We start from the raw sequence: 27,930 nt of genomic DNA, 5'->3' as shown, positions 1-27,930 counted from the left end.
CTCCACCCAACCCCCAGCCCCCCCCCCTGCACCATAAATGCCTCCTTTGTGGCCAAGGGCGTGGACTTTGATGTATCCTGTGGAAGGATGGAGATGAAAGAAAACCCAGGACAAAGCCAGCTCTTTAGTCATACCTGGGAAAAAGATGCCTGCTGCTGTGCTTTTACTGACAAGCTGGGACGGGTGGAGCGTAATACGTAGAGCACGGGTGGGGCGTGGAGGTGAGATGGCAAGCAACACAAGGGGCGAGAGCAAGAACACACGTGCACATGCATAAAGTGCGCAGAGAAAAGATGAGTCCCCTGATGTGAGCTGCTGTCTCTAGGCCACACCTAAAAGTGGCTTTGCTCGTGCTTTTATCTAAAATGTTTGCACTGGCAGTTGATGGACATTAATGAAAGTGGCAGTGATGGAAGTGAAGGCCGCAGTGTAACCATGCGGGTGCCGGATCTTGTAGGGTTCAAACTAAGAAAAAAGGAAACGGCGACGACTTCTGACGATGCGTGAATCAGACAATCTCAAGCACGAAGGACCAATTCAGATCAAGTAATGCAAGCAGTTTGCAATTGCACAAAATTCCTGTTTTATAGTCAACATATGTTACACAGAAGACCTTCAACTGCCTACAAAAATCTGCCCACGGTATGACATGATCTTTACACACGCAGAGATCAACTACGGATTCAATAAGTTGAAAGTATGGTTCTGCCACGTTGCAACAACTTGTTTTCCCTGCAACTTCGTGTGTCTTTTTTAAACGTTGCAGTTGCCGCACGAGTACACACGCCAGTATTCTCTTATGTAGTTAACAAACTCCAAAAACTTTTGATAACTTTGCAGGCACATGTTTACTTTTGCGCACTGTTAGAATGAAGACGGAGTTCCTCTGTGTGCAGTGGCTTCATGGATTCGAAAACCTTACAATGCTACGGGTGCCGGGAGGGTCGTGCATGCAGTTGTGGGGAAGAGGCAGTGTTCTAGCAAGTCTAGAAGGTGACGGGGCTGTGATTACTGGGGAAGGTGTTTTCAACGCCTCTCGTGTGTCAAGGAGCGGTGAGTACACTTGGTGAACAGAAGGCAGAGAGCTCCCCGCTGGGGTGCTGTAGTTCCTACATAGAGGCTAGCAGTTAGTAACGTGCCCTCTCAGTGTCCTCAGCAGACGCGTTCCTAAGGAGTGAATGTTTAGTTCGCGCTGGGTGAAATGAGTCACCGCCGCAGGAAAGGGTGTGATCGTGTTCAGTTTGTCTCCGATGTGGTGTTTTATTCAAGCCGCTGGCTTTCAAAGATGCTCGTGATTCATGGATGCGGGGGCGCTGAGGGATTTGCAGAGAAACGCGTTTTTTCTCACGCTACACACCACCCTGCTGTCTGTCTGGCGTTAATTGTGTTGCTGGGGATTTGGCGATGCATCAGAAAGCCCGACACGTCTGGTTAAGAGTCCGCCACACCCAGCTGTGTAAGAACCCAGGGAAAGAGGCCACACCTCAGTACCAGCTTTGCAGGCCCCAGGGGGAGGGTGCCCCTGGGACTCGCTGCCATGACACAGCGCGGGGGGGGGGGGGGCAGGCCCAAAGCCTTTGCTGCAGAGTCTACGAGTGGCGTGTGCCGATCCACCTCAGGCCTTTCAGCCTGTTGGCGTTAGAGGCGCCTAGTTTACGCTCCACAAAGCAGAAGCAGACAATATATATTCCAGTTTTTTTTATTTTTTTTATAATTTTCTATAGTGCGAACTAGACCCGAGACATCGGATATCAGAGCGCTTTAAATGAGCACCAGTTTCCTTACAGCTGGACACATTCATTTTTGTTATCACTTAATCTTTTTGTTATCACTTAATCTACCCGTGCCTATGCCCAGAATCACCGGATGTTGAGCCTCGTTGGTGAGACTCGAACCCGGTTCCTCAGCTTCGAGGTCCACCGCTCTAGCCGTAAGGCTACATCTTCTCCCAGTTTGCGCTATACACTTCTGATCAGTTAGTTCCCTTTCTTGTCTGCTTATGTTGACGTTCCTACGACAGGTACCTGGCGAAACATCGTTCCTGTCTCAGCTGGGGAATGCAAAAAGAACAGTTGATGGACAGAATGCAGAACAGTGTCATACTTTCACCCCAGTACCGAGATCTGGGCCTAAATCCATCTTTTTTTTAATCTCCCCATGCCATTCCAGTTTGAACCCAGCCACATGCAAATCAGTCTTGACCCTACTCCCAACAGTCCAGCCCGAACTGCCAGACGCAGGGTCGGATTGGGATCACAATTTGGCCCGGGCACTGATGAAAAAAGTGGCCCACATTCGCGGGGCGTGCCCTTTCATGAAACACACAAATAATTTAAGTGGGAGGATATTGTTCTTGGGAAGGACACAGGGCCAAGTTGAAAATGTCCTACAAGCTGAGTAAATGAAAAACAACAAGGCCCCTTTCTATTGCAAAATTATTCTCCCGCCAGCGCAGGAGCACCTGAAAAACAGCGAGGCCCCTTTCTCTTACAAAATGATTCCCCAGCCCTCCAGCGCAAGAGCACCTGAAAACATCTAGGCCCCTATCTTTTACAAAATGATTCCCCAGCCTGAAAAACTGCGAGGCCCCAGCTATTTGTAAATTACTCGTCCCTCCCCAGCCTTTCAGTGCCTCAGGGCAATGGCCTGGCAGGAGAGGGGATAAAGCAAAAATCACAGCTACTGGGCCATCCACAGGAGAGGGGGGGAGTGGGGGGTGGAAGGGTGAAGATGGTGCCAGTTCCCAACTTTGCCTGCCCCCCACAACAAGACCCATTCTTCCTCGCCCACTATGCCCTGAATGAGATGGGCTGTGGGCGCGAGGTGTTCAGATGCTCCGTCCATCACCACCCCCTTTTGTACCGCTTTTGGCTGCCATAAGTGTGGCAGGGTATGCTCCGACGTGAGTCCCTTGCTCACTTTGCCACTGGATTCAAGCAAGCCGGGCTGAAGACGGCTGCAATGCCAGATACCGGTCCTCGGAAGCTTGTTTCCGGTCCAGGGAAGGCATGGCTTGGCAGTTCGGGCTGGACTGTTCCCATAAGGCACAGGGTCAGACTGATTTGCATATAGCCATGTCTGAACTAGGGTGGCAGAGTGGGCTAAAGAACGTTGATGGATTAAACCCAAATCTTTTGACTGGGTGTGAGTGTTTGATTGGTTCAGATGCTCCGTCCATCACCACCCCCTTTTGTACCGCACAGAGTGCACTGAGACACCAGCCCTTCGGGCCATGCCCAAGTGCCCGCAGTGCCAATCCGCCCCTGGCCAGGCCAGGTCCTCCCTGAACTGGAGACCAGGATTCTAGGACCGGTTACGGGGTTTCACCCCTCATCAGCTAGGATAGTTTGACTCCAGTGGCATGGAAAGCACAGGACCCAAGTCTGGGCATATGTGTCCCACTCGGGGTGACCAATGCAAAAAGAACAATTGATGGACAGAAGCCCAGGCTGACTTGAGGATAGAAAATAACATTAGTAAACGATGACTAAGTGGGAAGTAAACCAGAGCAAACTGTGGAAAAAAATGGTGAGTATTGTCTTTTCTATTATTATTTAAGCTCCAGTCATTTTTTTAAAAGATGTGTTTCCACGAGCCAAAATTAATATACAAAAACAAGCAGACAATGAATTTAAAACAAAGTATTTAGATACGTTTCCATATCGTGTGTCTCCTGGGGCTTTAATTTTAGATTCATTGCTTAGACAGTTTGGGCACACTTTTTGTGACCGTTTTACGTAAAATCGGAGTCCTATTTCTATCTGGGTCAAAGTGATGTTCTCATGAGGGTCATGTAACCTTTTTACTCTCTCTCTGAAGAGTTTATTACAGTACTGTGAAACTGACGCACTGAACAGACTTGCACATCTGAGAGGGATGGGCTGTATGGCACTGCTCATGTCAAAAATACTTATTGCGTCATACATTCAAACGTCATTTTTTGCTCATAAGTGCTCCTCCTGAACCTTATAGAGCAAAGGCAATTTACTAAGAAGTTCTTTGGGCAGTATATATGACGGAGAATGCAACTTTTCTTTATAAAATCATGAAAATCAGAATGGACTTGCAATAGCCTTATTTAGGTCTCGCTTAGGCAGCGCTTGCGCTGTTTCTTCGAGACGTGCTGTATTTAGGATATGGTAATTGCAAACACAACAGTGATGGACAGAATGTGGATCAATGTCACACATTCACCCCAGTCAAAAGATCTGGGCCCAAATCCATCGTTTTTCCACTCCACACCACCCTGGGTTAGACAATGGCGATATGCAAATCAGCGCTGACCCTGTGCCCCATGGGAACAGTCCAGTCCGAACTACAAAAGCCATGTCCTTCCCAGAACGGAAACAAGCATCCGAGGACCGGCCCGGTTTCGAGGTAACACCTCTCATCAGCCCGGCTAGCTTGACTCCAGTGGTGTGGAGTGCCTGGGACTCACGTCTGAGCATCCCCAGTACACTTAGAGCGGTAATTGCAAACACAACAGTGATGGACAGAATGTGGATCAATGTCACACATTCACCACAGTCAAAAGATCTGGGCCCAAATCCATCGTTTTTCCACTCCACACCACCCTGGGTTAGACAATGGCGATATGCAAATCAGCGCTGACCCTGTGCCCCATGAGAACAGTCCAGTCCAAACTACAAAAGCCATGTCCTTCCCAGAACGGAAACAAGCATCCGAGGACCGGCCCGGTTTCGAGGTAACACCTCTCATCAGCCCGGCTAGCTTGACTCCAGTGGTGTGGAGTGCCTGGGACTCACGTCTGAGCATCCCCAGTACACTTAGAGCGGTAATTGCAAACACAACAGTGATGGACAGAATGTGGATCAATGTCACACATTCACCCCAGTCAAAAGATCTGGGCCCAAATCCATCGTTTTTCCACTCCACACCACCCTGGGTTAGACAATGGCGATATGCAAATCAGCGCTGACCCTGTGCCCCATTGGAACAGTCCAGTCCGAACTACAAAAGCCATGTCCTTCCCAGAACGGAAACAAGCATCCGAGGTGGTGTGGAGTGGAAAAACGATGGATTTGGGCCCAGATCTTTGGACTGGGGTGAATGTGTGACATTGATCCACATTCTGTCCATCATTGTTGTGTTTGCAATTACCGCTCTAAGTGTACTGGGGATGCTCAGACGTGAGTCCCAGGCACTCCACACCACTGGAATCAAGCTAGCCGGGCTGATGAGAGGTGTTACCTCGAAACCGGTCCGGTCCTCGGATGCTTGTTTCCGTTCTGGGAAGGACATGGCTTTTGTAGTTCGGACTGGACTGTTCCCATGGGGCACAGGGTCAGCGCTGATTTGCATATCGCCATTGTCTAACCCAGGGTGGTGTGGAGTGGAAAAACGATGGATTTGGGCCCAGATCTTTGGACTGGGGTGAATGTGTGACATTGATCCACATTCTGTCCATCATTGTTGTGTTTGTATTTAGGATATGGGCATAAAGCTCCGCCCACCATCCGCCCATCTTTTTAATTGGCCCCTGTCCTATGCAAATTGTGGCTTTTCATTGGTCAATAGGCTTAGTAGTCCCTCCTTGGTACCACCTTATCTCTTCTTGTAACCTCCCATGAGGACACCTCCTGTTACATGTATTCCTCCCTAGGTTTTATTTACAGCCTCAGTGCACAATTTTCTTAAAAGGCTTCAGGCAAGACACACACTTGGTCCTAAGCTAGGCTGGCAGTGGTTACTTCGCTCAATAGAACGTCTCACATTTACATGAGACAGTCTATAAATTTCCCTTCATCAGCTCCACACATAGAAAAACCTAACCCAAAATGAATGTAATCATTCTTTTGTCACATTTCAAAGCTACTAATTGTATATATGAACATAGCTATTTAAATGTACTCCTAGTACTGTCTTGCATGCAATGCATTATGGGTAGGGTGAATTTACCATATTTTCTGCAGAGCGCAGTACCTAATGTGACCTAAAGAGGTCTGAAGTGCTGATGCCTTGCTCACTAGGGACCTCTAGGAGCAGTTTGTGGTACTGCACCTAGACATGCAGTGCTGGTGCCTTGCTGACTAGGGACCTCTAGGAGCAGCTTGCAGTACTGCACCGAGACATGCAGTGCTGGTGCCTTGCTCACTAGGGACCTCTAGGAGCAGCTTTCGGTACAGCACCTAGACATCCAGTACAGACGCTGTGCTCATGAGTGACCTCTAGGAGCAGTTTGTGGTACTGCTCCAAGACATGCAGTGCTGGTGCCTTGCTCACTAGGGACCTCTAGGAGCAGTTTGCGGTACTGCACCGAGACATGCAGTGCTGGTGCCTTGCTCACTAAGGGCCTCTAGGAGCAGCTTCAGGTACTGTACCGAGACATATACTATTGGTGCCTTGCTCACTAGGGACCTCCAGGAGCAGCTTGCGGTATTCCACTGAGACGTACAATGCTGGTTCCTGGCTCACTATGCAGGCATTTGCAATGCACTAGGTCTCGCATTACTGAAAGTATGAGCCATTGGTTTTTTAGGGCTCGCCTGATGTGCACAGCTGGAAGCTCTATACGGGCTTATCCAGTGTTTAACCACCACTGGCGATTCCACTGGCGATTCCTTTGAGTGCATGTGCTTTTTAGGTCATTGCGCAAGCGCAAGCCCTAAAAAGCGCGTGCACAATGCCACCAGCCGCCTGCCTGCCTGCCTCGCATTACCACATCAAAGGCAGCCCTCCCAGCGCATTTGTCACCACCTAATTATTCACGGCCGCCCGGCCGTACTTTCAGTTTCACGGCCGGAGGCCGTGTCTCCTTTTAAAACCTGTTTAACTTGTTTCTTTGAGGTATAAAGAAATTAGAGACAGGCGTTTTATTTAGGGATTGTAGACTTTCATGCATGCTGATTACCCATTCCGGGGACAGTTCCATTTCTATTTTCCACCTACCTTAACAATTGATAAATCAGCATCTCTAACCAACAGAATGCAGGGGCTATTCGGGAGATTTCTCTGTAGAGAGCAGGGCAGAGAAAGCCAAGTAGGGCTATGTCTTCCCGCCTTTCCCGCGCATGTGAAGGGGCACAGACGTCAAACACCATGCCTTTGAAATGCACCAACCTTTCATTAAATCTCAGATCCCTTAAAAGCAGAGGCCGATATCGCACGTTTTCCCTCCAGCTTGCCATGTGTCTTGCATTTCCGCCTAGTGTCTGGTGCTTTCTGTTTGTTCTTCCCAGTCAATAACCGCCGCCTGCCATTAGAAGGCTGTAAAGTATTCCATGTGCCATTAAGGCGTCCGAGGGTCTTTGAATGCTGAGTGCACGCATCCGCCTCTTTCATTCCAAACTCAGCTGTGACTCCAGCGCCCCAGTGACAGCTCCAATCTCTCGAACGAGTGTATTTGCATCGTAATCGTCACACCGAAAATATCTGCACACAAGGAAGGAAGATGGAAAAGCTACCAGGTTACAATGTCACAGACACACAACTCCCTCGAGATTCGGGTTTTAGCACGAGCTCGGAGTGTGGAGTAGAGTTGTGTGTGAGTGTGCTCCCCAAACATATCGCATCATAATTTGCACGAAGCACACCTGCAGCTCAATTTCTGTGTCACCCTCCCCTATCAAGGCATTTTTTTCTGAGCGGTGTCATAGCTAAGTGGGTTAATGTGCATGTTGTAGAGAACTGTGTGCAATTTGAAGATCATGGGTCCTGCGCTCACTAATGCAGCTCTCATTGTTAATGTGCTGTAACTTTCGTGAAAGTTGAGGTGTGTTCTCTAAAGGGAATGACCAAAAAAAGTGTAACTAGAAATCCTTTCTAAGATGCATGGCCTACGTAATATGGCTGTGGTTTAAAGCACGTGACCTGGCATGCATGAAGAAATTGAATGAACGCCACAAAACAGATTTATTTGTACCGTACTGCACAATTGGAACGAAACTAGTCGTTCCATGGTCAGCAGTTTAACCACTCTGATGCTGAGTGAGTAAGCACTCAGATTCTAATATTGCTAAACAAATTTCTTGAAGTTGATTTCAAATACATCTCTAGATAATGTACTATCCGTTGTTTTATTACAACATGAGTGTTCTGACACCAGGGCATCCTCGTAATAAGACCATTGAATCCAGCTCCACCGAGGCACCCATCATACAGCTCCACCAATGCACCCACCACACAGCTCCACCGAGGCACCCACCACCCAGCTCCAACGATGCACCCACCACACAGCTCCAATGATGCACCCACCACCCAGCTCCACCGATGCACCCACCACACAACTCCACCTACACAGCTCCACCGATGCACCCACCACACAGCTCCACCAATGCACCCACCACCCAGCTCCACAGATGCACCCAGCACACAGCTCCACCGAGGCACCCACCACACAGCTCCACCGAGGCACCCACCACACAGCTCCACCGAGGCACCCACCACACAGCTCCACAGATGCACCCACCACACAGCTCAACAGATGCACCCACCACACAGCTCCACCTACACAGCTCCACCGATGCACCCACCACACAGCTCCACCGATGCACCCACCACCCAGCTCCACCGATGCAACCAGCACACAGCTCCAATGACACAGCTCCACCGATGCACCCACCACACAGCTCCACTGATGCACCCCACCACACAGCTCCACCGATGCACCCACCACACAGCTCCACCGATGCTTCAACTAAGCTCCAGCAATGCACCCACCACACAGCTCCACCAATGCACCCACTAAGCTCCACCAATGCATCCACCACACAGCTTCACAGATGCACCCACCACACAGCTCCACCTACACAGCTCCACCGATGCACCCACCACACAGCTCCACCAATGCACCCACCACACAGCTCCACCAATGCACCCACCACCCAGCTCCACCGATGCACCCACCACCCAGCTCCACCGATGCACCCAGCACAGAGCTCCACAGATGCACCCACCACACAGCTCCACAGATGCACCCACCACACAGCTTCACCGAGGCACCCACCACACAGCTCCACAGATGAACCCACCACACAGCTCAACAGATGCACCCACCACACAGCTCCACCTACACAGCTCCACCGATGCACCCAGCACACAGCTCCAACGACACAGCTCCACCGATGCACCCACCACAGCGCTCCACTGATGCACCCACCACACAGCTCCACCGATGCACCCACCACAAAGCTCCACCGAGGCACCCACCACACAGCTCCACCGAACGACCCACCACACAGCTCCACCGAGGCACCTACCACACAGCTCCACAGATGCTCCCACCACACAGCTCAACAGATGCACCCACCACACAGCTCCACCTACACAGCTCCACTGATGCACCCAGCACACAGCTCCACAGATGCACCCAGCACACAGCTCCACAGATGCACCCAGCACACAGCTCCACAGATGCACCCAGCACACAGCTCCACAGATGCACCCACCACACAGCTCCACAGATGCACCCACCACACAGCTCCACTGATGCACCCACCACACAGCTCCACCGATGCACCCACCACACAGCTCCACCGATGCTCCAACTAAGCTCCAGCAATGCACCCACCACACAGCTCCACCAATGCACCCACCACACAGCTCCACCGATGCTCCAACTAAGCTCCAGCAATGCACCCACCACACAGCTCCACCAATGCACCCACTAAGCTCCACCGATGCACCCACCACACAGCTTCACAGATGCACCCACCACACAGCTCCACCTACACAGCTCCACCGATGCACCCACCACACATCTCCACCAATGCACCCACCACCCAGCTCCACCGATGCACCCAGTTCCACAGATGCACCCACCACACAGCTCCACCGATGCACCCACCACACATGCCCCACTACACATGCCCCCACCACACAGCTCCACAGATGCCCTCACCACACAGCTCCACCGATGCACCCACCACACAGCTCCATCGATGCACCCACCACACAGCTCCACCGATGCACCCACCACACAGCTCCACCGATGCACCCACCACACAGCTCCACCGATGCACCCACCACACAGCTCCACCGATGCACCCACCACACAGCTCCACCGATGCACCCACCACAAAGCTCCACCGATGCACCCACCATACAGCTCCACCGTTGCACCCACCATAGAGCTCCACCGATGCACCCACCACACAGCCCCGCCGAGGCACCCACCACACAACTTCGCCGAGGCACCCACCACACAGCTCCGCCGAGGAACCCACCACACAGCTCCGCTGAGGCACCCACCACACAGCTCCGCCGATGCACCCACCACACAGCTCCGCCGATGCACCCACCACACAGCTCCACCGATGCACCCACCACACAGCTCCACCGATGCACCCACCTCCACAGATGCACCCACCACCCAGCTCCACAGATGCACCCACCACCCAGCTCCACAGATGCACCCACCACCCAGCTCCACAGATGCACCCACCACCCAGCTCCACAGATGCACCCACCACCCAGCTCCATCGATGCTCCAACTAAGCTCCACCAATGCACCCACCACACAGCTCCACCAATGCATCCACTAAGCTTCACCGATGCACCCACCACACAGCTCCACCGATGCACCCACCACACAGCTCCACCGATGCACCCACCACACAGCTCCACCGATGAATCCACCACACAGCTCTCCGATGCATCCACCACACAGCTCCACCGATGCACCCACCACCCAACTCCACCGATGCACCCACCACACAGCTCCACCGACACAGCTCCACCGACGCACCCACCACACAGCTCCACCAACACAGCTCCACCGATGCACCCACCACACAGCTCCACTGATGCACCCACCACACAGCTCCACCGACACAGCTCCAGCGATGCAGCCACCACACAGCTCCACCGACACAGCTCCACCGATGCACCCACCACACAGCTCCACCGATGCACCCACCACACAGCTCCACCGATGCACCCACCACACAGCTCCACCTACACAGCTGCAGCGATGCACCCATCACACAGCTCCAGCGATGCAGCCACCACACAGCTCCACCGACACAGCTCCACCGATGCACCCACCACACAGCTCCACCGATGCAGCCACCACACAGCTCCACCGATGCAGCCACCACACAGCTCCACCGATGCAGCCACCACACAGCTCCACCGATGCAGCCACCACACAGCTCCTCCGACACAGCTCCACCGATGCACCCACCACCCAACTCCACCGATGCACCCACCACACAGCTCCACCGACACAGCTCCACCGATGCACCCACCACACAGCTTCACCTACACAGCTCCACTGAGGCACCCACCACACAGCTCCACTGATGCACCCACCACACAGCTCCACCGACACAGCTCCACCGATGCACCCACCACACAGCTCCACCTACACAGCTTCACCGATGCACCCACCACCCAACTCCACCGATGCACCCACCACACAGCTCCACCGACACAGCTCCACCGATGCACCCACCACACAGATCTACCTACACAGCTCCACTGATGCAACCACCACACAGCTCCACCGATGCAACCACCACACAGCTCCACCGATGCAACCATCACACAGCTCCACCGATGCAACCACCACACAGCTCCACCGATGCAACCACCACACAGCTCCACCGAGGCACCCACCACACAGCTCCACCGAGGCACCCACCACACAGCTCTACCGAGGCACCCACCACACCGCTCCACAGCTGCACCCACCACACCGCTCCACAGCTGCACCCACCACACCGCTCCACAGCTGCACCCACCACACAGCTCCACCGATGCACCCACCACACAGCTCCACCGATGCACCCACCACACAGCTCCACCGATGCACCCACCACACAGCTCCACCGATGCACCCACCACACAGCTCCACCGATGCACCCACCACACAGCTCCACCGATGCACCCACTAAGCTCCACCGATGCACCCACCACACAGCTTCACAGATGCACCCACCACACAGCTCCACCTACACAGCTCCACCGATGCACCCACCACACATCTCCACCAAAGCACCCACCACCCAGCTCCACCGATGCACCCAGTTCCATAGATGCACCCACCACACAGCTCCACTGATGCACCCACCACACATGCCCCCACTACACATGCCCCCACCACACAGCTCCACAGATGCCCCCACCACACACCTCCACCGATGCACCCACCTCCACCGATGCACCCACCACACATGCCCCCACCACACATGCCCCCACCACACAGCTCCACAGATGCCCCATCACACAGCTCCACCGATGCACCCACCACACAGCTCCACCGATGCACCCACCACACAGCTCCACCGATGCACCCACCACACAGCTCCACCGATGCACCCACCACACAGCTCCACCGATGCACCCACCACACAGCTCCACCGATGCATCCACCACACAGCTCCACCGATGCACCCACCACCCAACTCCACCGATGCACCCACCACACAGCTCCACCGACGCACCCACCACACAGCTCCACCAACACAGCTCCACCGACGCACCCACCACACAGCTCCACCGATGCACCCACCACACAGCTCCACCGATGCACCCACCACACAGCTCCACCTACACAGCTCCACCGATGCACCCACCACACAGCTCCACCGATGCACCCACCATACAGCTCCAACTACACAGCTCCACCGATGCACCCACTACACAGCTCCACCGATGCACCCACCACACAGCTCCACCTACACAGCTCCAGCGATGCACCCTCCACCCAACTCCACCGATGCACCCACCACACAGCTCCTCCGACACAGCTCCTGATGCACCCGCCACACAGCTCTACCTACACAGCTCCACCGATGCACCCACCACACAGCTCCACTGATGCACCCACCACACAGCTCCACCGACACAGCTCCACCGATACACCCACCACACAGCTCCACCTACACAGCTCCAGCGATGCACCCATCACACAGCTCCAGCGATGCAGCCACCACACAGCTCCACCGACACAGCTCCACCGATGCACCCACCACACAGCTCTGCCGATGCACCCACCACACAGCTCCGCCGAGGCACCCACCACACAGCTCCGCCGAGGCACCCACCACACAGCTCCGCCGAGGCACCCACCACACAGCTCCGCCGAGGCACCCACCACACAGCTCCGCCGAGGCACCCACCACACAGCTCTGCCGATGCTCCAACTAAGCTCCACCAATGCACCCACCACACAGATCCACCAATGCACCCACCACACAGCTCAGCCCTGGCACCCACCACACAGCTCCGCCGTGGCACCCACCATACAGCTCCACCGATGCTCCAACTAAGCTCCACCAATGCACCCACCAAACAGCTACATCGATGCACACACCACTCAGCGCAACCACAGCATCACTGGTTCAAATATGTTCTTTCAATTTTTCAAGCTTTCACGCTTTATTACAAATCACAAAAAGATGTTAATATTTCACTTCTGTTCTTGGATTTTCGTCACAATAAAAAACACTGAACATAATCTTCACAAATGTTATTTACTAAAGTTTAAGCTATTGCCATTACAAATTAAATAAATTATTTAAGTATTAATTATTTAAAAAAATTAAAAGCCATTGTTATTTGTAATATCAATACATCTAAGTCACGTAAATACAAAACATGTTGCATTGCAAATGCTATAGGTGTCACATTTGCGAAAGTTATAACTATTGGCATTGTAAATGATAAAGCTATTAATTTAGCTATTTTAAAAAAAACACAAATAAAAATAATTCATTTATAACACCAATAGCTCAAACTTTCCTAATGCGAGCCCTATTGCATTTCCAATGCTTGTTAAGAAAGTGGCTCTATATGTACTGGACCAAAGTAAGGTACAGTGTGTATAGAGTCCCCAGTGGTTTGGCAGAGGCTAACGTTAGATATAACCTTACTCTCTAAAGTGGTAGCTTGGTCGAGCAGTAAGGCTGTATCAGAGGACAGTGTAAAGCATTTGTTGTACACACTCAGTCAGCAAATGGTCTCACAGACTCAAGAACTGAACTCTAGGCTAATTGTTTTGTATCAAAAGATATAGTTGTTTTATCTTTGAACCAACAAGGTATCAAAATATACTTTCTCAGAATGAGTTACTCTAGTTAAATACTTTTCAAATAGGCATTAGACTTTTTGAATGCAATAGTTACAGTTTGTTGCAATAGGCAACACAATTTCAGACACAATGCAACCTTGAGCTCAATGGGAATTTTCAGTTAAATGCAATTAATTACTTTGTAGATTCCTAATCTAACCACAAGACTGGATCCTAGATTCAGTCCTGGAACATGTCCTGTAAACAGTTAAGTAAACGTGGTTTGGTTATAGTAGTGATTTTTAAGGAATAATATTGTATTTTAAAAGTTGACAGAAACTTTTCTCAGTTGAAATTACCAATGTTATCTATTGAAGGAAATTCAATTCACAGGTAAAGTATGTTCACATTACTTTTGTAATCCAGTACTGGACTCCTAGGTTCAGCACTGGGACATCTATCTAAGACAGGTAAGTAATTACGTTTTGGTAGTTGGTACGATTTTTAAAGAATATTTGTAGTTTGCAAAAAATCGACACTTAGTAGAAATTTCACAGAAAAACAGTCAATAGTTTCCTATGGAAGAAAATTCAGGTTACTGGTAAGTACGGTAAAAAATACTTTTCAGGGTTGGTGCTGGGCTAAAAGATGCAGCACTGAGGTCTCTGCTGATAACAGGTGAGTAAATCAGAATTCGTTGTTCGGCTGATTTTAGGTGAATATTTTAAGGTTCTAAAACTCCACACTTTGACTGGTTTCACTTGGAAATTCTTCTATGTTAGCCTATGGAAGAAAAGTGAGTTATCGGCTTTTAGGTAAGTACTCGACTGGCAGAGTTAAGGTTCTGGGCATAAACTCGGGGGTGTCCCAGGGTCAGGTAGGTACTGTTGGTACACCCTCAGCGGCACAGGGGCAGCCGGGTGCAGAGATAGTTAGGCCCAATGTTATCCACTAAGAGGCAGGGGGCCTTCGGTTGGTGGCTGCTGGCTAGCAGGCCACGCAGCCGTGGGAGCTGGGCTCCTGGTCACTTGCTCAGGGCAAATGGGGAAGTAGGATAGGACCAAAGTTGTATGGCCAGGGGCACTCGAGCGACTGGGTGCAGGGTGCTTTTGAGCCGTCGGGCGCTCAATGTTATTCAGTGGAGATCTTGAAAAGGGAACAAAGGCTGCAGTCTCGGGGATGGAGGATCTTCTGGAGCGACCAACACTTCGAGGGGTAAGTTGTGATCTTGGAGGGTAGGTAGGCACCCTGGAGTAGGGCACAAGGGAACAGGGGGCGCCGGGTGCAGGGGTGTCTTGGGGCGTCGGGAAATCTTACCCTCTGCTGGTCGCGGATGAGGTGGGGGGGGGGTCCCTGGTTCTGAGGCTGCAGGCGGCGTCTGAGTCGTCGAGGAGGGTCCTTGGGCACTGGATTCCAGGTCAGAATCACCGGGGGGACTTCCTCAGGGTCTTTGTCCACTTGGGCACAGGCTGGGCTCGGCCGGTGCAGAGTGGGCTGGATTCACGGTTTCTGGCTGGCACCAGGGGTGTTACTGTTTGAGCAGAGCCACTGCTCATGGGAGTCACCGGGGGAACTTCCTCAGGGTCTTTGTCCACTTGGGCACAGGCTGGGCTCGGCCGGTGCAGAGTGGGCTGGATTCACGGTTCCTGGCTGGCACCAGGGGTGTTACTGTTTGAGCAGAGCCACTAATCATGGGAGTCCCAGTCTCTAAGAGGGTCAAGGCAGGAGGTCCTCTAGGGTTCTCGAGGTTGCTGTCCGCAGAAGACGCCGGGATTTAGCAGGAGCAGGTTCAAGGATCAACAGGCCGGTAGGGCTGGGGCCAAGTCAGTTGGTGTCGTCCTCTTGTTAGCAGCTGCACGGCAGGTCTTCTTTCTCTTGGTCTTCTTTCTTGTTTCGAAATCGGGATCTGAGGAAGGAAGGTTCAGGGTGCCCCTAAATACTAAATTTAGGGGTGGTATAGGTAGGGTGAGGACAGGGACCAATAGGTCCCTGTCCTTGGGTGGGTACACCCCCTAACCTGCTCCTCTCCTGTGGGAGGGGAGCAGGAGCCTAGCTGTGAGTGGGTAGGGCTCCCCAACCTCAAGATGGTGGTAGCCCGGAGTCGTGCTTCACCTCGCCTCCTCCACCTAAGGGGTGGAGCTGGCACAGGCTGGCACACCCCCTTCCTGACGTAGGGTTTCCTGCCAGTCTTCCCTCCAGAGAGGGAGTCAGAACTGGTGGGGGACAGTTGCTGAGTACAGCAAGTGGCCTGGAGAAGCTCACAAAGGCGGCATGCTTTTGAAGCTTCCCCCTGCCCATCCTGGGGGAGGAGACCTAGCACCTCGCCCTGGATGTGCATTGTAGCAAGCCCCGGAGAGCGGGGGTCTCTCCACCCAGGGGTCCAGCAACATGTCTGCTGTGTGGCAGCCTCGGCAGCCTCTCAGACCAAACGTGGATTGTAGGTTAGGTTTCAGGGGGCATCTCTAAGATGCCCTCTGTAGTGCATTTTACATTCAATCCCACACTAGCATCGGTTTAATGTGCTGAGAAGTTTGATATCAAACTTGTCAGTGTAGCCATTATGGTACTGTGGAGTTTGTAATGACAACCTCCCAGCACCATAAACTCTTAATGGCATCACTGCACTTACAGTACCCAGGAATGGCCCTGGGTACTGTAGGGGCACAGGGCTCATTCACCTGTGCCCACACCACTGGCATAGGCCACCCCGCTAGAGGGGTAACTGATGTATGCCAGGGCAGTGGGTTTGTGAGCATGGCACACAGGCATGTGTGTCATGTTGACTCTTTGTGTGGTTCTGCACCAGGACACTCAGCCTGCAAAGGCAATGTGTGTGTGTCAGGGTGCAGGCCCCCTAAGGGTGGCACTTAGGGGTATTTTCTGGTCACAATGCCCTGGGTACCCATGGTTCCATTTACCAGGGGCTGACATGTGGCCAGAGATGCCAATTGGGTTTTAGCTTCAATACAGTTTTAGGGAAGGAACACAAACCCTGGGCACCTGAGTGGCAGGAGCCCAGGGCACACTCAGTCAAAGCACATCGGTAATTCAGCAAAAAGTGGGGGCATACCATGCAAGAAAGATGGCACTTTCTCACAGCGTTGCATTATTATTTGCAATACCTCATACTATCAGTAATGCAAGACCTATTGCATTGAAAATGCGTGTTATGTTGTTATGTATGTTAGAGCGGATGTAGTTCCAAACCGTGCATGGTCAGCCTCTCCACCCCATTCACCTATGGTGCTTGATGAAATGCGGCCTGTGATGGAAGCAATGAGCTCTTCTGGGGGACAGGCTACAGAATAAATGCAGAAATAAAAAAACACAATGCATGTCATAATTTGTGGAAGAATTATATTATGTTACTTCTAAAACCAGTTGTCTGTCTGTTTTAAAAATTTGTAGCAGCTGTTAGATGGATTTCTACTTATCTGAGTTGTAGCAATTCACGAAATAAACAGCGGACCATATGGCTTTTTTTCAGCAGAATTATGTGGAAAAACACTGATAACCGTTGTTATTCTGCATTGTGCGACTCAAAAATGTGAATCTCTGTAGGACCATTCGGCGAATACTAGACCCGTGCTACTGGTATGTATCAAGGGGAAAATTCAGAGGCGGTTTTCCCAGCTTTCTAAAAACAAGTATTGGCAACACCAATATGTTTCACCTTTGGGATATATTGGTTTACCAATGGTATTTAGCCATGCTGCACAGCATCTCCAGTTCTCAACAGCAGGGCTAAATAATTCTGCTTTGCTCTCTCTACTTGAGAGCACACAAGACAGGCTTCCCAGCAGGCGGCAGGGAGCGCACAGGCAGGATGAACTCTCTCAGGTGGGGGCAGGCTTCACTCTTTTTGGACTCGAAAATCCAAGAGGCAGGACGGAACCAGATATAATGTTGACTATCCGATTCTTTTAAAGACTAATTTTATCTAACACTATCTCTTTTTACTTACAGGCAAATTCTCCATCCAGCCAGACAAGAAATCTGCACCAGAGGTGAAATTTGCCAATAGCATTGGAATGATTGCTGGAGGAACAGGTATGTGTACAATCCGTGCAGTGAACCTATTGGGCAATTATTTAATGGTATCTGTGGCAGCAGACTAGTCTAAGTGAATTTCCATCTTAACGAGAATTTCCTAGCATGAAGCAAAGAAAGTGTTGCTCGCTTGTAGTATACTTGTAGCTTGCCTGGAAAATGTGCTGTAATATTTGATGCCTGAGTATTCAAATTGCATCCTCCTTTCTAGTACCTTCTAACTGTCCACTTGATTCTCCTCCACCATATTCCACTGTAAACTCCGCATGTTGGAATCTAGCCAGAATCTATTCGAGGGGTGGTGGCTACCTTGGAGTCGAGAGTAGCCATTTGGAATGTATGGACCAATAGTAGCATTTTCTTACTGTTGCATCGGGACTCCCTTAGTTGAACGTAAGGACATACATCTGGATAACAGATTATGAAAAAGTGCCTGAATGTTCTGAACAGAGCTCTTCATTTGATATCCCTTAATAAAGTGCATGATTACCAGTCCCAGTTTCTTGCCGCAAGAGACATTCACTTGGAAGTATGGTGACCATAGACAATATCAGGATTGTATGTAAGTTGAAGGTTGATGGCACTGATGTAATTCAAAGACTCTAGTCTAGGTAAGCTGGGGTGTTTTTATCCAGCTGAGTTCTGGTATAGCTGAAAGCCAACTGAAGGCCTTTTTTCTTTCTTTCAGTTTTTCACCTACTTGGGATTCGATCCAATGAGGTTCCCAAATGCTTGTGAATATTGAGAACATTCAGAATGCTATTTTCACATGCACTATTACAGACATAATGGATATTTACATAAACACAAGCAAGAACCATAGCCACTTATTTTTTGTTTATAACTTTAAAGCCCCCTCCATAGTAACTTGGCTCCTCCCACCTTGACCTATGTACCCCACGTTTGACAGAACAAGGGCGAGCCTCGTACACTTGTTTCCAACCTATTCCAAACAGTGCTAGACTTTTTTTCAGTTTCATAATTTTTCTCCAGTGTATCGGCATAAAATATGTCCTCTTTTATCAATGCTGTGAGGATAAAAAAATTCTAGCTCTCACATCTAGAATTTTCAAATCTATTAAGGACTCTGAGGCGAGGATATTACGTTTCATGCATTGCGGTTTATTAATATATTTTTTACAGCAGCCAATCATACTGAAACATTTATGACATTTCCCATCATTCCTGTCATGACGTCGCACTTCTTACACCAATTTGATTGCCCTAAGTGCATAGAACCCATCACTGTTGAAGATAAAGAAAGACGAGATGGTTCAGCTTCCAATCGCTGGACTCTCAAAGATGTTTTCTTCCAACTGGCAACCATGTTGTTCTGCCCTGGGAGATATTCTGCTCTGACTGAGATGCAGGGTTAGAGGCAATAATGGCAGAACCTTTTCGTTAGAATGGCAGAAGCTTTTCGTGATGTCTATGAGGAGTTGGATCAGGTCCCTCCCAGCTTGTTTACATATTGACAGTGGCGGCCACCGCAAAATGAAAGTATATGTGTGGTTGGGGGGCTGGGGGGAATTCAGGGGAAAAAAATAAAATAAAATAAATTACTTGTCACTGCCACCAACGCCCACCTAGTTGCTTCTCTCTGGCAGACACTGGGAAAGAACAGGCTCCCCTCCCAATCCAGACGCTGCTCTCATGCTTTACCGAGAATAAGAGCACTGCCAGGATTGGTCTGAGCGGACCTTGGTAAAGCCCCATGGTGCGGAGGAGAGCCTGAAATAAAGATCTTTGTATTTGTACAATAGGCTGTTCCAGTAAAACTAGAGCTATATCCTGTGGGTGGGAAAATTGAGATTGTGAGGTACGCATCTTTCAGTTCCAAACATACCATCCTGTTTGCCCTCTGGAGTAGATCACTGAGAAGATGGATGTCCTCCATCTTGAAATGGCAGTAAAGGATCCAGCCATTGAATTCTTTCAGGTTGATCACCAGGCGGGAGCCCCGTCTTTTTTGGTGACCAAAACAATTATGCTGCCGAAAACTGTCGCATGGGGATCTGGTTGGCCTATTGCGTCCTTCAGAAGAATCTGAGAGATCTCTTGATCCTTAAAATTCCGATCTTGAGGAAAAAAAGAGAGAGGAGGGCGGTTAGATTGGGAGGTTGGCCCATAAAACTCTATTTTTAACCTTTTAAACTTTTCCAACACCCGTGAGTCGTTAAGAGTCTCCCATTGGGGAGGAAAACTGAGTTCTGCTTCCCCGACAACTGACCCTGGTGATAGAAGTCCTACATGAGGAGGAGCTGGTAGAGAAGGACACCTTTCAGTATCTGTTACGGCCCCCTCAATATCTAGAGGAGTAGAAAGAACGACGTTGTTGTTCTGTGTATTCACAGGGTTGGGAGTGGAAGCCTCTGGAGTGGCCTTGTGAAGAGTAACAGCCGGCTGAACACTTTCTATATCAGTCGGCCCGGTCAAAAAGGCATGGGTGAAACACTTTTTGGAGAGACGATTGGGCCTTGTCTAGAGCCATAAAGGTGTAGACAAAGGTCACCAGATGTTTAACAAATTTGTTGCATAACAGTAGGCCATTAGCCCTAGGGCCTGCCTCTGATGTTGCCAATGAAGTCAATTTTGGGTCCATTCATAGGAGTATGGAAAGTCGCCCTTCAACTGACAAGGTGTGTTGGCATTGCCAAAATCGCTAGTGTATTGGGATCTACTCGGGTGCTTGTTTCTTTCCCCTGAATGGTCATTTCAAAGACTTTACAGAGGGGTCTCGCCAGGTCAAGGTCCTTGTCTTGACAGACCCTTCATAATATGTCAATGCCCTTTTTTGGGTCGTTTGTGGAGTGCTTCAAGAAAGTCACTATGTTAGGGTGTAGTTCAGTTTTTCTGCAACTTTGTTGGGGATGTCAGATCTGCTGAATTCAGATTAGTCAGTAACAGGCTTTGCAATCAAAGCTTTTGCATAGACCTGAGTAGGTGTAGTCGGACACTGGAGAGTTTAAGGGCCTCTCAGAAGAGTGGGTTTGAACAATGTATTCGTAATCAAAGTCTAAGGGAGTGGAAGAGTCTACGTCCTGTAAAGATTGGGGTTCTCAGTGAGCTGGGGGATCTAATCTGATGCGTTTGGAAAAGAAATATGGAGAATGCAAGTCCCCAGAATATGAGGAGTGTGTTGATGCTACATGCAAATGGATCCCATTCCAAGATTGACGGGATCCTTGGATGCGGGCTCAGGTGCTGAATAAGCGTGGTGAGGGATGAGGTTCTGAGATAAGTGGGTCAAGGCAGCTGCATGTGGCCATTCGGGTGACTTGGGCCCGGGGAGGGGTGGTCCAGTTGTGGGGGTGTAATGGGCATATGCAGGGTGTACCTACTTAATTGACATGTGAAGCATTAGAGGGCAACAGCAAGGGAGTTCACGGACTGAGTGACATGGCTGTCAAGTGCCTCCACAAGATTGTCTTCCAGGAGGTATTCTTCTGTGACCTCTTCCCCAGGGGGTAGGGAGGTGTCTCTCAGCCTTTGTTAGGCGAAGTAGGTGAGGCCCAGTGAGAGAATAAAGACTACACTGAGGTGTAGCTTCAATAAGGAAATAAATAGGGAGAGGGAACCCAGATGTTTGGCTGCTTAAGGAGGCTGACTGGAAACCATCCCCCCCTTAGGCGTAGCCCGTAGAGAAGTCTATGCCTGTCCCAGCCATTCAGGGTGTGAGGAAAATAAGGAGTGTCTGTAGCCGCCAGTGCAGTGTTTGAAAAACGCTCATCTTACAGAGCGCAGCGTGAACTCGTAGCCCGCTATATTTGTGCTCCCTGCAGCGAGGGTTGTGCACTCACAGGAGAGGTAAAGAGCAGACTAAACTGCTAGCTGGCATACTTGCAGATTTCTTACCCGCGTCCTGGGACCCCCCTCGGGTGCAGTAATTGCATCTGCGTGAGTCGGGCCTTATAATGGCAGCGGTACAACAAACAAGCATTTGCAATGTAATAGGTCTTTCATTTGGGAGAGTTTAAGCTATTGGCATTGTAAATGACAATGCCTTTTATTGATTTCTTTTGAAAACTCACACATAAATAAATAAAAGGCATTGTCATTTTCAATGCCAATAGCTCAGTCTTTTACAAATGCGAGACCTATTGCTTTGTAGTATATAATATTGAAAATGCTTCAGTTCTGACATGATTAGACTATGAAAGAACTACGAGTGTCTTCGAAGTTACATAAAAGGCAGTAAAGGGCGGTACTGTTGCAGAGTTGAAGACTTTTTTTTTTCACACTAAGGCGAGGGCAAAATTGGAGAGCCTGATGGGGGCCTGTCTCAGTACCTGCTTATTAGGTCTCGCCTAGCTATCGCGTAAGCGAAGCTATGCGAGATATTTAGTAAGGGGCTTCTGAAAGTGCTCTCAAAGTCTGCAGAAGGATCGGGTATAGTGCATGTGCGCGCACACCATTTGTCAGCCTGCGTGATCACTTTCGCGGCCACTTTGATGTCCTCAGTGAGCCGCGCGGCCACTGAGAACATCAAAGCGGCTGCGAAAGTGATCATTCTTCTCTCATTCCCTTCTCCGTTTTGTGTTCCAGATAGTTATTCTTCCCCACCTTTGTTTCTCTTTCTCTCATACCTGTTTTCAAACTTTTCTTTCCATTTACTTTATTTTAATTTTTTTCTTTTATGTATAAGCATTTTTTCTCTCCTTTTATTTTCCCTCTTTTCATTTTCCTGTCTTCTCATTTCTCCTCTTCTACTTTCCTATTTTCATTCTTCTCCTTCTCTCCTTCCCAGATGTCCTGCCTCTTAATTCTGTTTTTCCACTGTTTTTCCACTTGCTGTCTGTTCTGCTCTTCTTTCCTCCCCCCTGCTTCTCTTCTCATGCCTTCACTCCATATTGCACCACTCATTTCTTTTTTCTAACTCGTCTTCTTCTTTTCCCTCTATTTCACTCTACCAGTATCTCACTTTCTTCTAATCCACTCAATCGCTACGTGTCCCTCTCCCTCCATTATTCATTTCCCCCTCTTCCATCCCGCCCATTCTCTTCTCTACTTCCCTCTCTGTGTTTCCATCTTCTCTAACCCCTTATCTCTGGCATCAACCTAATTTCCCCCCTACTTCTATACTTCTATTCATGTTTTCTCTTGCCAGCTTCTTCTATTCCCCTCTACTATTCACCCCTTCCCTTCTTGCCGACCGTCCCTTTTCTCGCTCCTTCTTTCTGCATTGCTTTTCTCTGCTATTTTATTCTTCTGGCACTCTATCCCTTTTGTTTTTCAATCTTCCTTCTCGCTGTGTTTTCTTTCACCCTCCCCACTCCCTTGTGTCCCCTCTGATACGTTCCTTTGAATGACCCCATTTGCCGAACGTTTGCTGCGCATTAAACTGCCTTGGGGTTCCTATTTCCTATGTCTGTTTACATTTCCTTCCTCCTCGCACTTTCTTTTCTCTCCATCTCTCGGCCCTTTGATGCTTGTTTCTTCCATATCCCCTTACTGCACGAGCTTCCCCTCCTCTTGGTTAATACAGTCAGCCTGTTTCCCTCTGAACAAGCTACAGTTTCCCTGTTGTGCAGCCTGTCCCCCCACACGCCTCTTTGTACGGCGGGCCCTGACCTCCCACATTCCTGAGAGATTTACCTTTCCAGCCCCCTTGCTCGGCCTGAGCCTCCAACTGCAAATACCCTGTCTTGTTTAAGTGTGAAATCTAAAAGTGGTCATGAATATAAAGGTATTTTGATACCACACATTTCTTTTGTGGTGAACGCCGGCTTTAACCACCTATGCATCAACAAAGCACTCTTCGTGTGTTTTTTTAGTAATTTCCGTAGAGAACAAGTTGTCATGTGTCTGGTTTAGTTTTGGGGCACCTCGCTTTTTCTTTGCAGTGTCTGTGCCTAACAAAGGTTGCAAGCTGAAGGGGGTCTTAAGCTGGTGCGTGTGCACGTTGGAGGTGAGGGCAGTCTGTGCCCCAATCGTGGACTGGACTGCACGCAAGGGCTCTTACTAGGAGGTCTTTGTATCAGCCAAGCGCTCTTGCTTTCACTGTTTCGTCTCCCCTTCATCCCACTTTGTCTGCTCTCCCCCCTCCCTTCCAATCCGTCACGGGCTTCCAGGTTACGCCTGCCTCCCAGCGCAGCCAGGTGGTTGGCGATGGAGAGCTGTGCTGGTAGTTTATAATGCCCTCGCCATAAATCTTGATACAGGAATGCAGAGCAAATGGCCTGCCACTGGCTGTCTGTAAACAGTAAGAGACTTATGCAGCTGAACCATGAACTAACCGGGTTGCAATGCAGACTTCAAAATTCTGTGTCTGAGTATCTTTACAGTCTACTTGCACGGCCAGTATAGGGTGGTATACTAAACCGTGAGTGCTATTGATTGAGTATGTACCCTTTGCCTCTGACTTTTTAACAGTACACGGATATCGTCCTCTGTGGACTGCCTTTCGCACAGAACACTTAACACACACATGTACATTTCCTCCTTTAAATGTGAACCAATACCACAGTGGGCCGTAATTTTTTTCCCCTGCCATTCCCTGTGATTCTTTAATGCGACATGTGAAGAAGACAAGTTTTTTGCCAGGCAGTGGGTAGGTAGTTTATGACACAAAACTTGACGCCAGACTGTGAAAGTAAATTAAGGTCCCATATCGAAAAAAATCGACGTCTTGTTTTGGATGACATTACCCTCAAGACAGCAAAACAGAGCAATGTCTGCTAAAAATCACAGTGACTAAAAACTAATATGAACGTCGCTCCACATTCCTAACGGTGTATATGTTGGAAAGCATACAACTCTCACCAACAGATTCTTTCAAGTTAGGGGAAATAAAGTATTCACCACAAAGCATCGATTGGCAATCATGGTATGTTCTGCAACAGAAAACACACTTGGCAAAACATCATATTAATCCATGGCTATAAGGAGTGGCAGTAGTTGATAGCGTCTTATCCCACGTGCATAGACTGTATTTCCTATAACACATTTGCCCACTATCACATACTAACATTATAAATAACCTTGCATATATGTATTGCTTTTAAAACAAAATAGATAAAAAAACAATGCCATTTACAATACCAATAAATGTAAACTTTGCTACGGCGAGACCTATTGCATTGCAAATGCTTGTTAAAACTGCCGGTGCTGAGCACCGCCAAGACTCGAGTCTGCTTAATGCCCTGAGTGAAGTGTTTTGTAAAACAAATTGCAGCATATTGCCTCGTAGGTACCTCAAAGATGCGGGGCAGTATCACTACACCCCCCCTCGCCCGCCAACTATAAACAACACATGCACAGGATGCCTGGGTTATCGCAGGGGGTGGGGAGGTATCGCTTCATCTACCCCGCCAAGTTTACACTGTACATGCCCAGGCTGCCTGGGTTATCAGAGGGTCGGGGCGTATCACTGCACTCCCACACACACAGTTTACCCTACTCCACACCCGCAGGAGCCACTTCCATTTATGTCACCTTAACAATAAACCTGAAAAGTGAGACCCGCCCACCCTGGTGCACCAGTTTGTGCAGGCCCAGATGGGACACAGTGCCACGTTCATTACAGCATAATGAAGCTTCATCGGTGTGACTAAGCACCCGGGATCACCACAGCTTGGAAGGGAGCCCCCCCAGCACACCTGACTGGGAGTGAGGGGTGGCCTAGTTAGAGGCACTGCGCAGAACGGGTGGGCACAGAGAAGGAGGAGCGAGAGATGGTGAGTGTTTAAAGAAGAGGAAGGGCAGGGACTCCAACAGGAAAGAACGTGCTGAGGAGAGAATTACTACAGAGGATATCGATGGCGGGAGTAGGTGGTGAAGGGGGACTGGCAGGGGGTGCAAGTTATTTTAAATGAAAGCAAATATTTCCACCAATACATTGTCTTATAGGAACACACGGGTTTTGAATACAGTGATTATATATATATATATGTGTGTTGGGCAGTGGAGGGTTAATTGCTGCGTTTGATTAATTACAGAGGATTTATCGATATTGGGAGGCTGATGAACCGAGCGGACCTGCATGGATTTGAGCCTGTGACCATCAGGTATAACACAGATCCCTGCAGTCGGTACACGCATTAGTTCGCTGAGCCATCAAACCCACGGGAGGTAGAAGGAAGCAAAAAGGGTGACTGGATCGAGAAGAAGGGGGAGGGGGGCATCAGAAAGGGAGGGGGTGCAGATGGCTGTGTAGAGGAAGGAGAGACGGAAAGGAGGAGAGGTGAGAGAGGCGCTGCAGTGGAAGGAAGCAAGAAGAGATAGGTTTTAGCCAGCGAGGGAATGGCAGAGCCCAAGAAGGGGCGAAGGGGGAAGTTACAGTAATGACTAAAGTTGTGGAGTGGCTGCCCTGGCATGAGAGGGGGAGTTTTACCCCATGCCATTGAAGGCATGTACAACGAGAGGGGGGGGGCAAGGCACAAAAACAGGAGGGAGAGGGTGAGTAAAGAAGCGGTTGCAGGTTGTTTATATTTGCATCACAGCCGAATGAAAAAAAGAAAGTGCTTACCAACTAATTGAAGGAGACAGTATAACGGCACAAGTAAACGATCCAGTCCTGATGTCCGGTCCCAAAAGGAGACAGGGCGGTAACAAGGAGGGACTAAGAAGCCTCCTTATCAATCGGAAGCTGGGCGATGATGCCAGCCAATGCAAAGAAAACGGATTACAAAATGGTATTGAGATGTTTTATGTCACTATGGACAATACAATTGGGGTAGGATGTGTGGCGACATGACCGGAATGATGGTAAATGTAGTCATATAAAAGTTTTATTTTGATTGGCTGCTGTAAAAAAATGTGTTGATAAACAGGAAGAAAGGAAAATAATAATCCAAAGCCTCCGGACCTGGTATGGAATCCAATGTTGCTTTTAAGTGTTATTAAATCTTGCTAATGAAGTCTAAGATGGATAATGGGATACCGTATTTTATGGTCCTAGAATTCTATTCTGGGTCTCCCATGACCCGAGTAATAACAAGGCTGAAGGTCATCATATGAAGTACACTTTTTGTAAATTATGAGACCTGAATTCAAAGTATTATGTTTAAACATGAACCAGTAGTTGGAATACACTGCAGTCTGCCTAGGATATAATATAGTCCAGTGTGTGCATTTTCCTCGCTTATTCCATATGTCTCGCTCTCATATACATAATTAATCATTGACTGCTTTGCAAAGGTTTTTATTTTACATCCACAGTGTGACCAGTGCATAGTTTTTAGTATAAGTGGTTGCACATTGATCGTATCTTTTTAAGTCACAAACCTTTCTATATCTGCCCAATGCCTAACTTGTGTGCGGTATGTAATGCTTATTGCAGGCAACCTGTATAGAGGCAAATGCCCTTGGCTTCACCCTTTCGCTTACAGAAGTGCATAGCAATATAAGTGTTGCGAGTTGATGGGGGAAATACTTTTTCCATCTAAATTTCATAGCTTATGCCTTGTTGAAACATCAATGCTAGGTTAAGGAGGAGCAACATATTCCTTTTTTTGTAAACTAACACTTTCCTCCTTTGTGGAGTTTAATAACATTTGCATTGTTGATACCTGGCCACTCTGTTTTCCATATGCAAATGAGGTAATTCTGCATTTGCAACTCTTCTGCTCCTTTTTGTCACCGACTTGTAGATTGCACATATTTAAGTTCTAGACATGCAGTGTAATTTACAGACACCCATTAAGTTTCATACACACAATGTAACTTACACAAAAGCAGAACTATTTACTCCAGGGGCATCTTGTATATTTTTGTTTTTGTGAATCGTGCACACTTTACAAATGTGCAAGATATACTCTTTTATGGGCACTCAGAACCAGAATGAAACATTGTTTCCATAGAGTATAAAGGTGGTGTGGACTGACGGCAGGCTTATACCACCTTTCCTGCTCCGATATGTCGTACACAAAATCTATTTTATAAATGATGGCTTTGTGTGCTGTCTGGAA

At 49.2% G+C, this 27,930-nt stretch overlaps 1 protein-coding gene across 2 annotated transcripts in view; it reads left to right on the top strand.

The window, feature by feature from the left end:
• The window catches only part of CYB5R1 (cytochrome b5 reductase 1), a 166,892-nt gene that overhangs the window by 89,909 nt on the left and 49,053 nt on the right, over positions 1-27,930 (top strand). For both annotated transcript variants that reach the window (XM_078644111.1, XM_078644110.1), the window contains exon 6: positions 17,939-18,022. In XM_078644111.1, the coding sequence (XP_078500237.1) occupies positions 17,939-18,022 (84 nt within the window). The remainder of the gene's footprint in view (positions 1-17,938; positions 18,023-27,930) is intronic.

The sequence above is a fragment of the Lissotriton helveticus genome, chromosome 5_1 (genome assembly GCF_964261635.1).
Source record: "Lissotriton helveticus chromosome 5_1, aLisHel1.1, whole genome shotgun sequence".
In the NCBI taxonomy this organism is placed as follows: Eukaryota; Metazoa; Chordata; class Amphibia; order Caudata; family Salamandridae; genus Lissotriton; species Lissotriton helveticus.
This window is presented reverse-complemented; position numbering and strand designations above follow the sequence as displayed.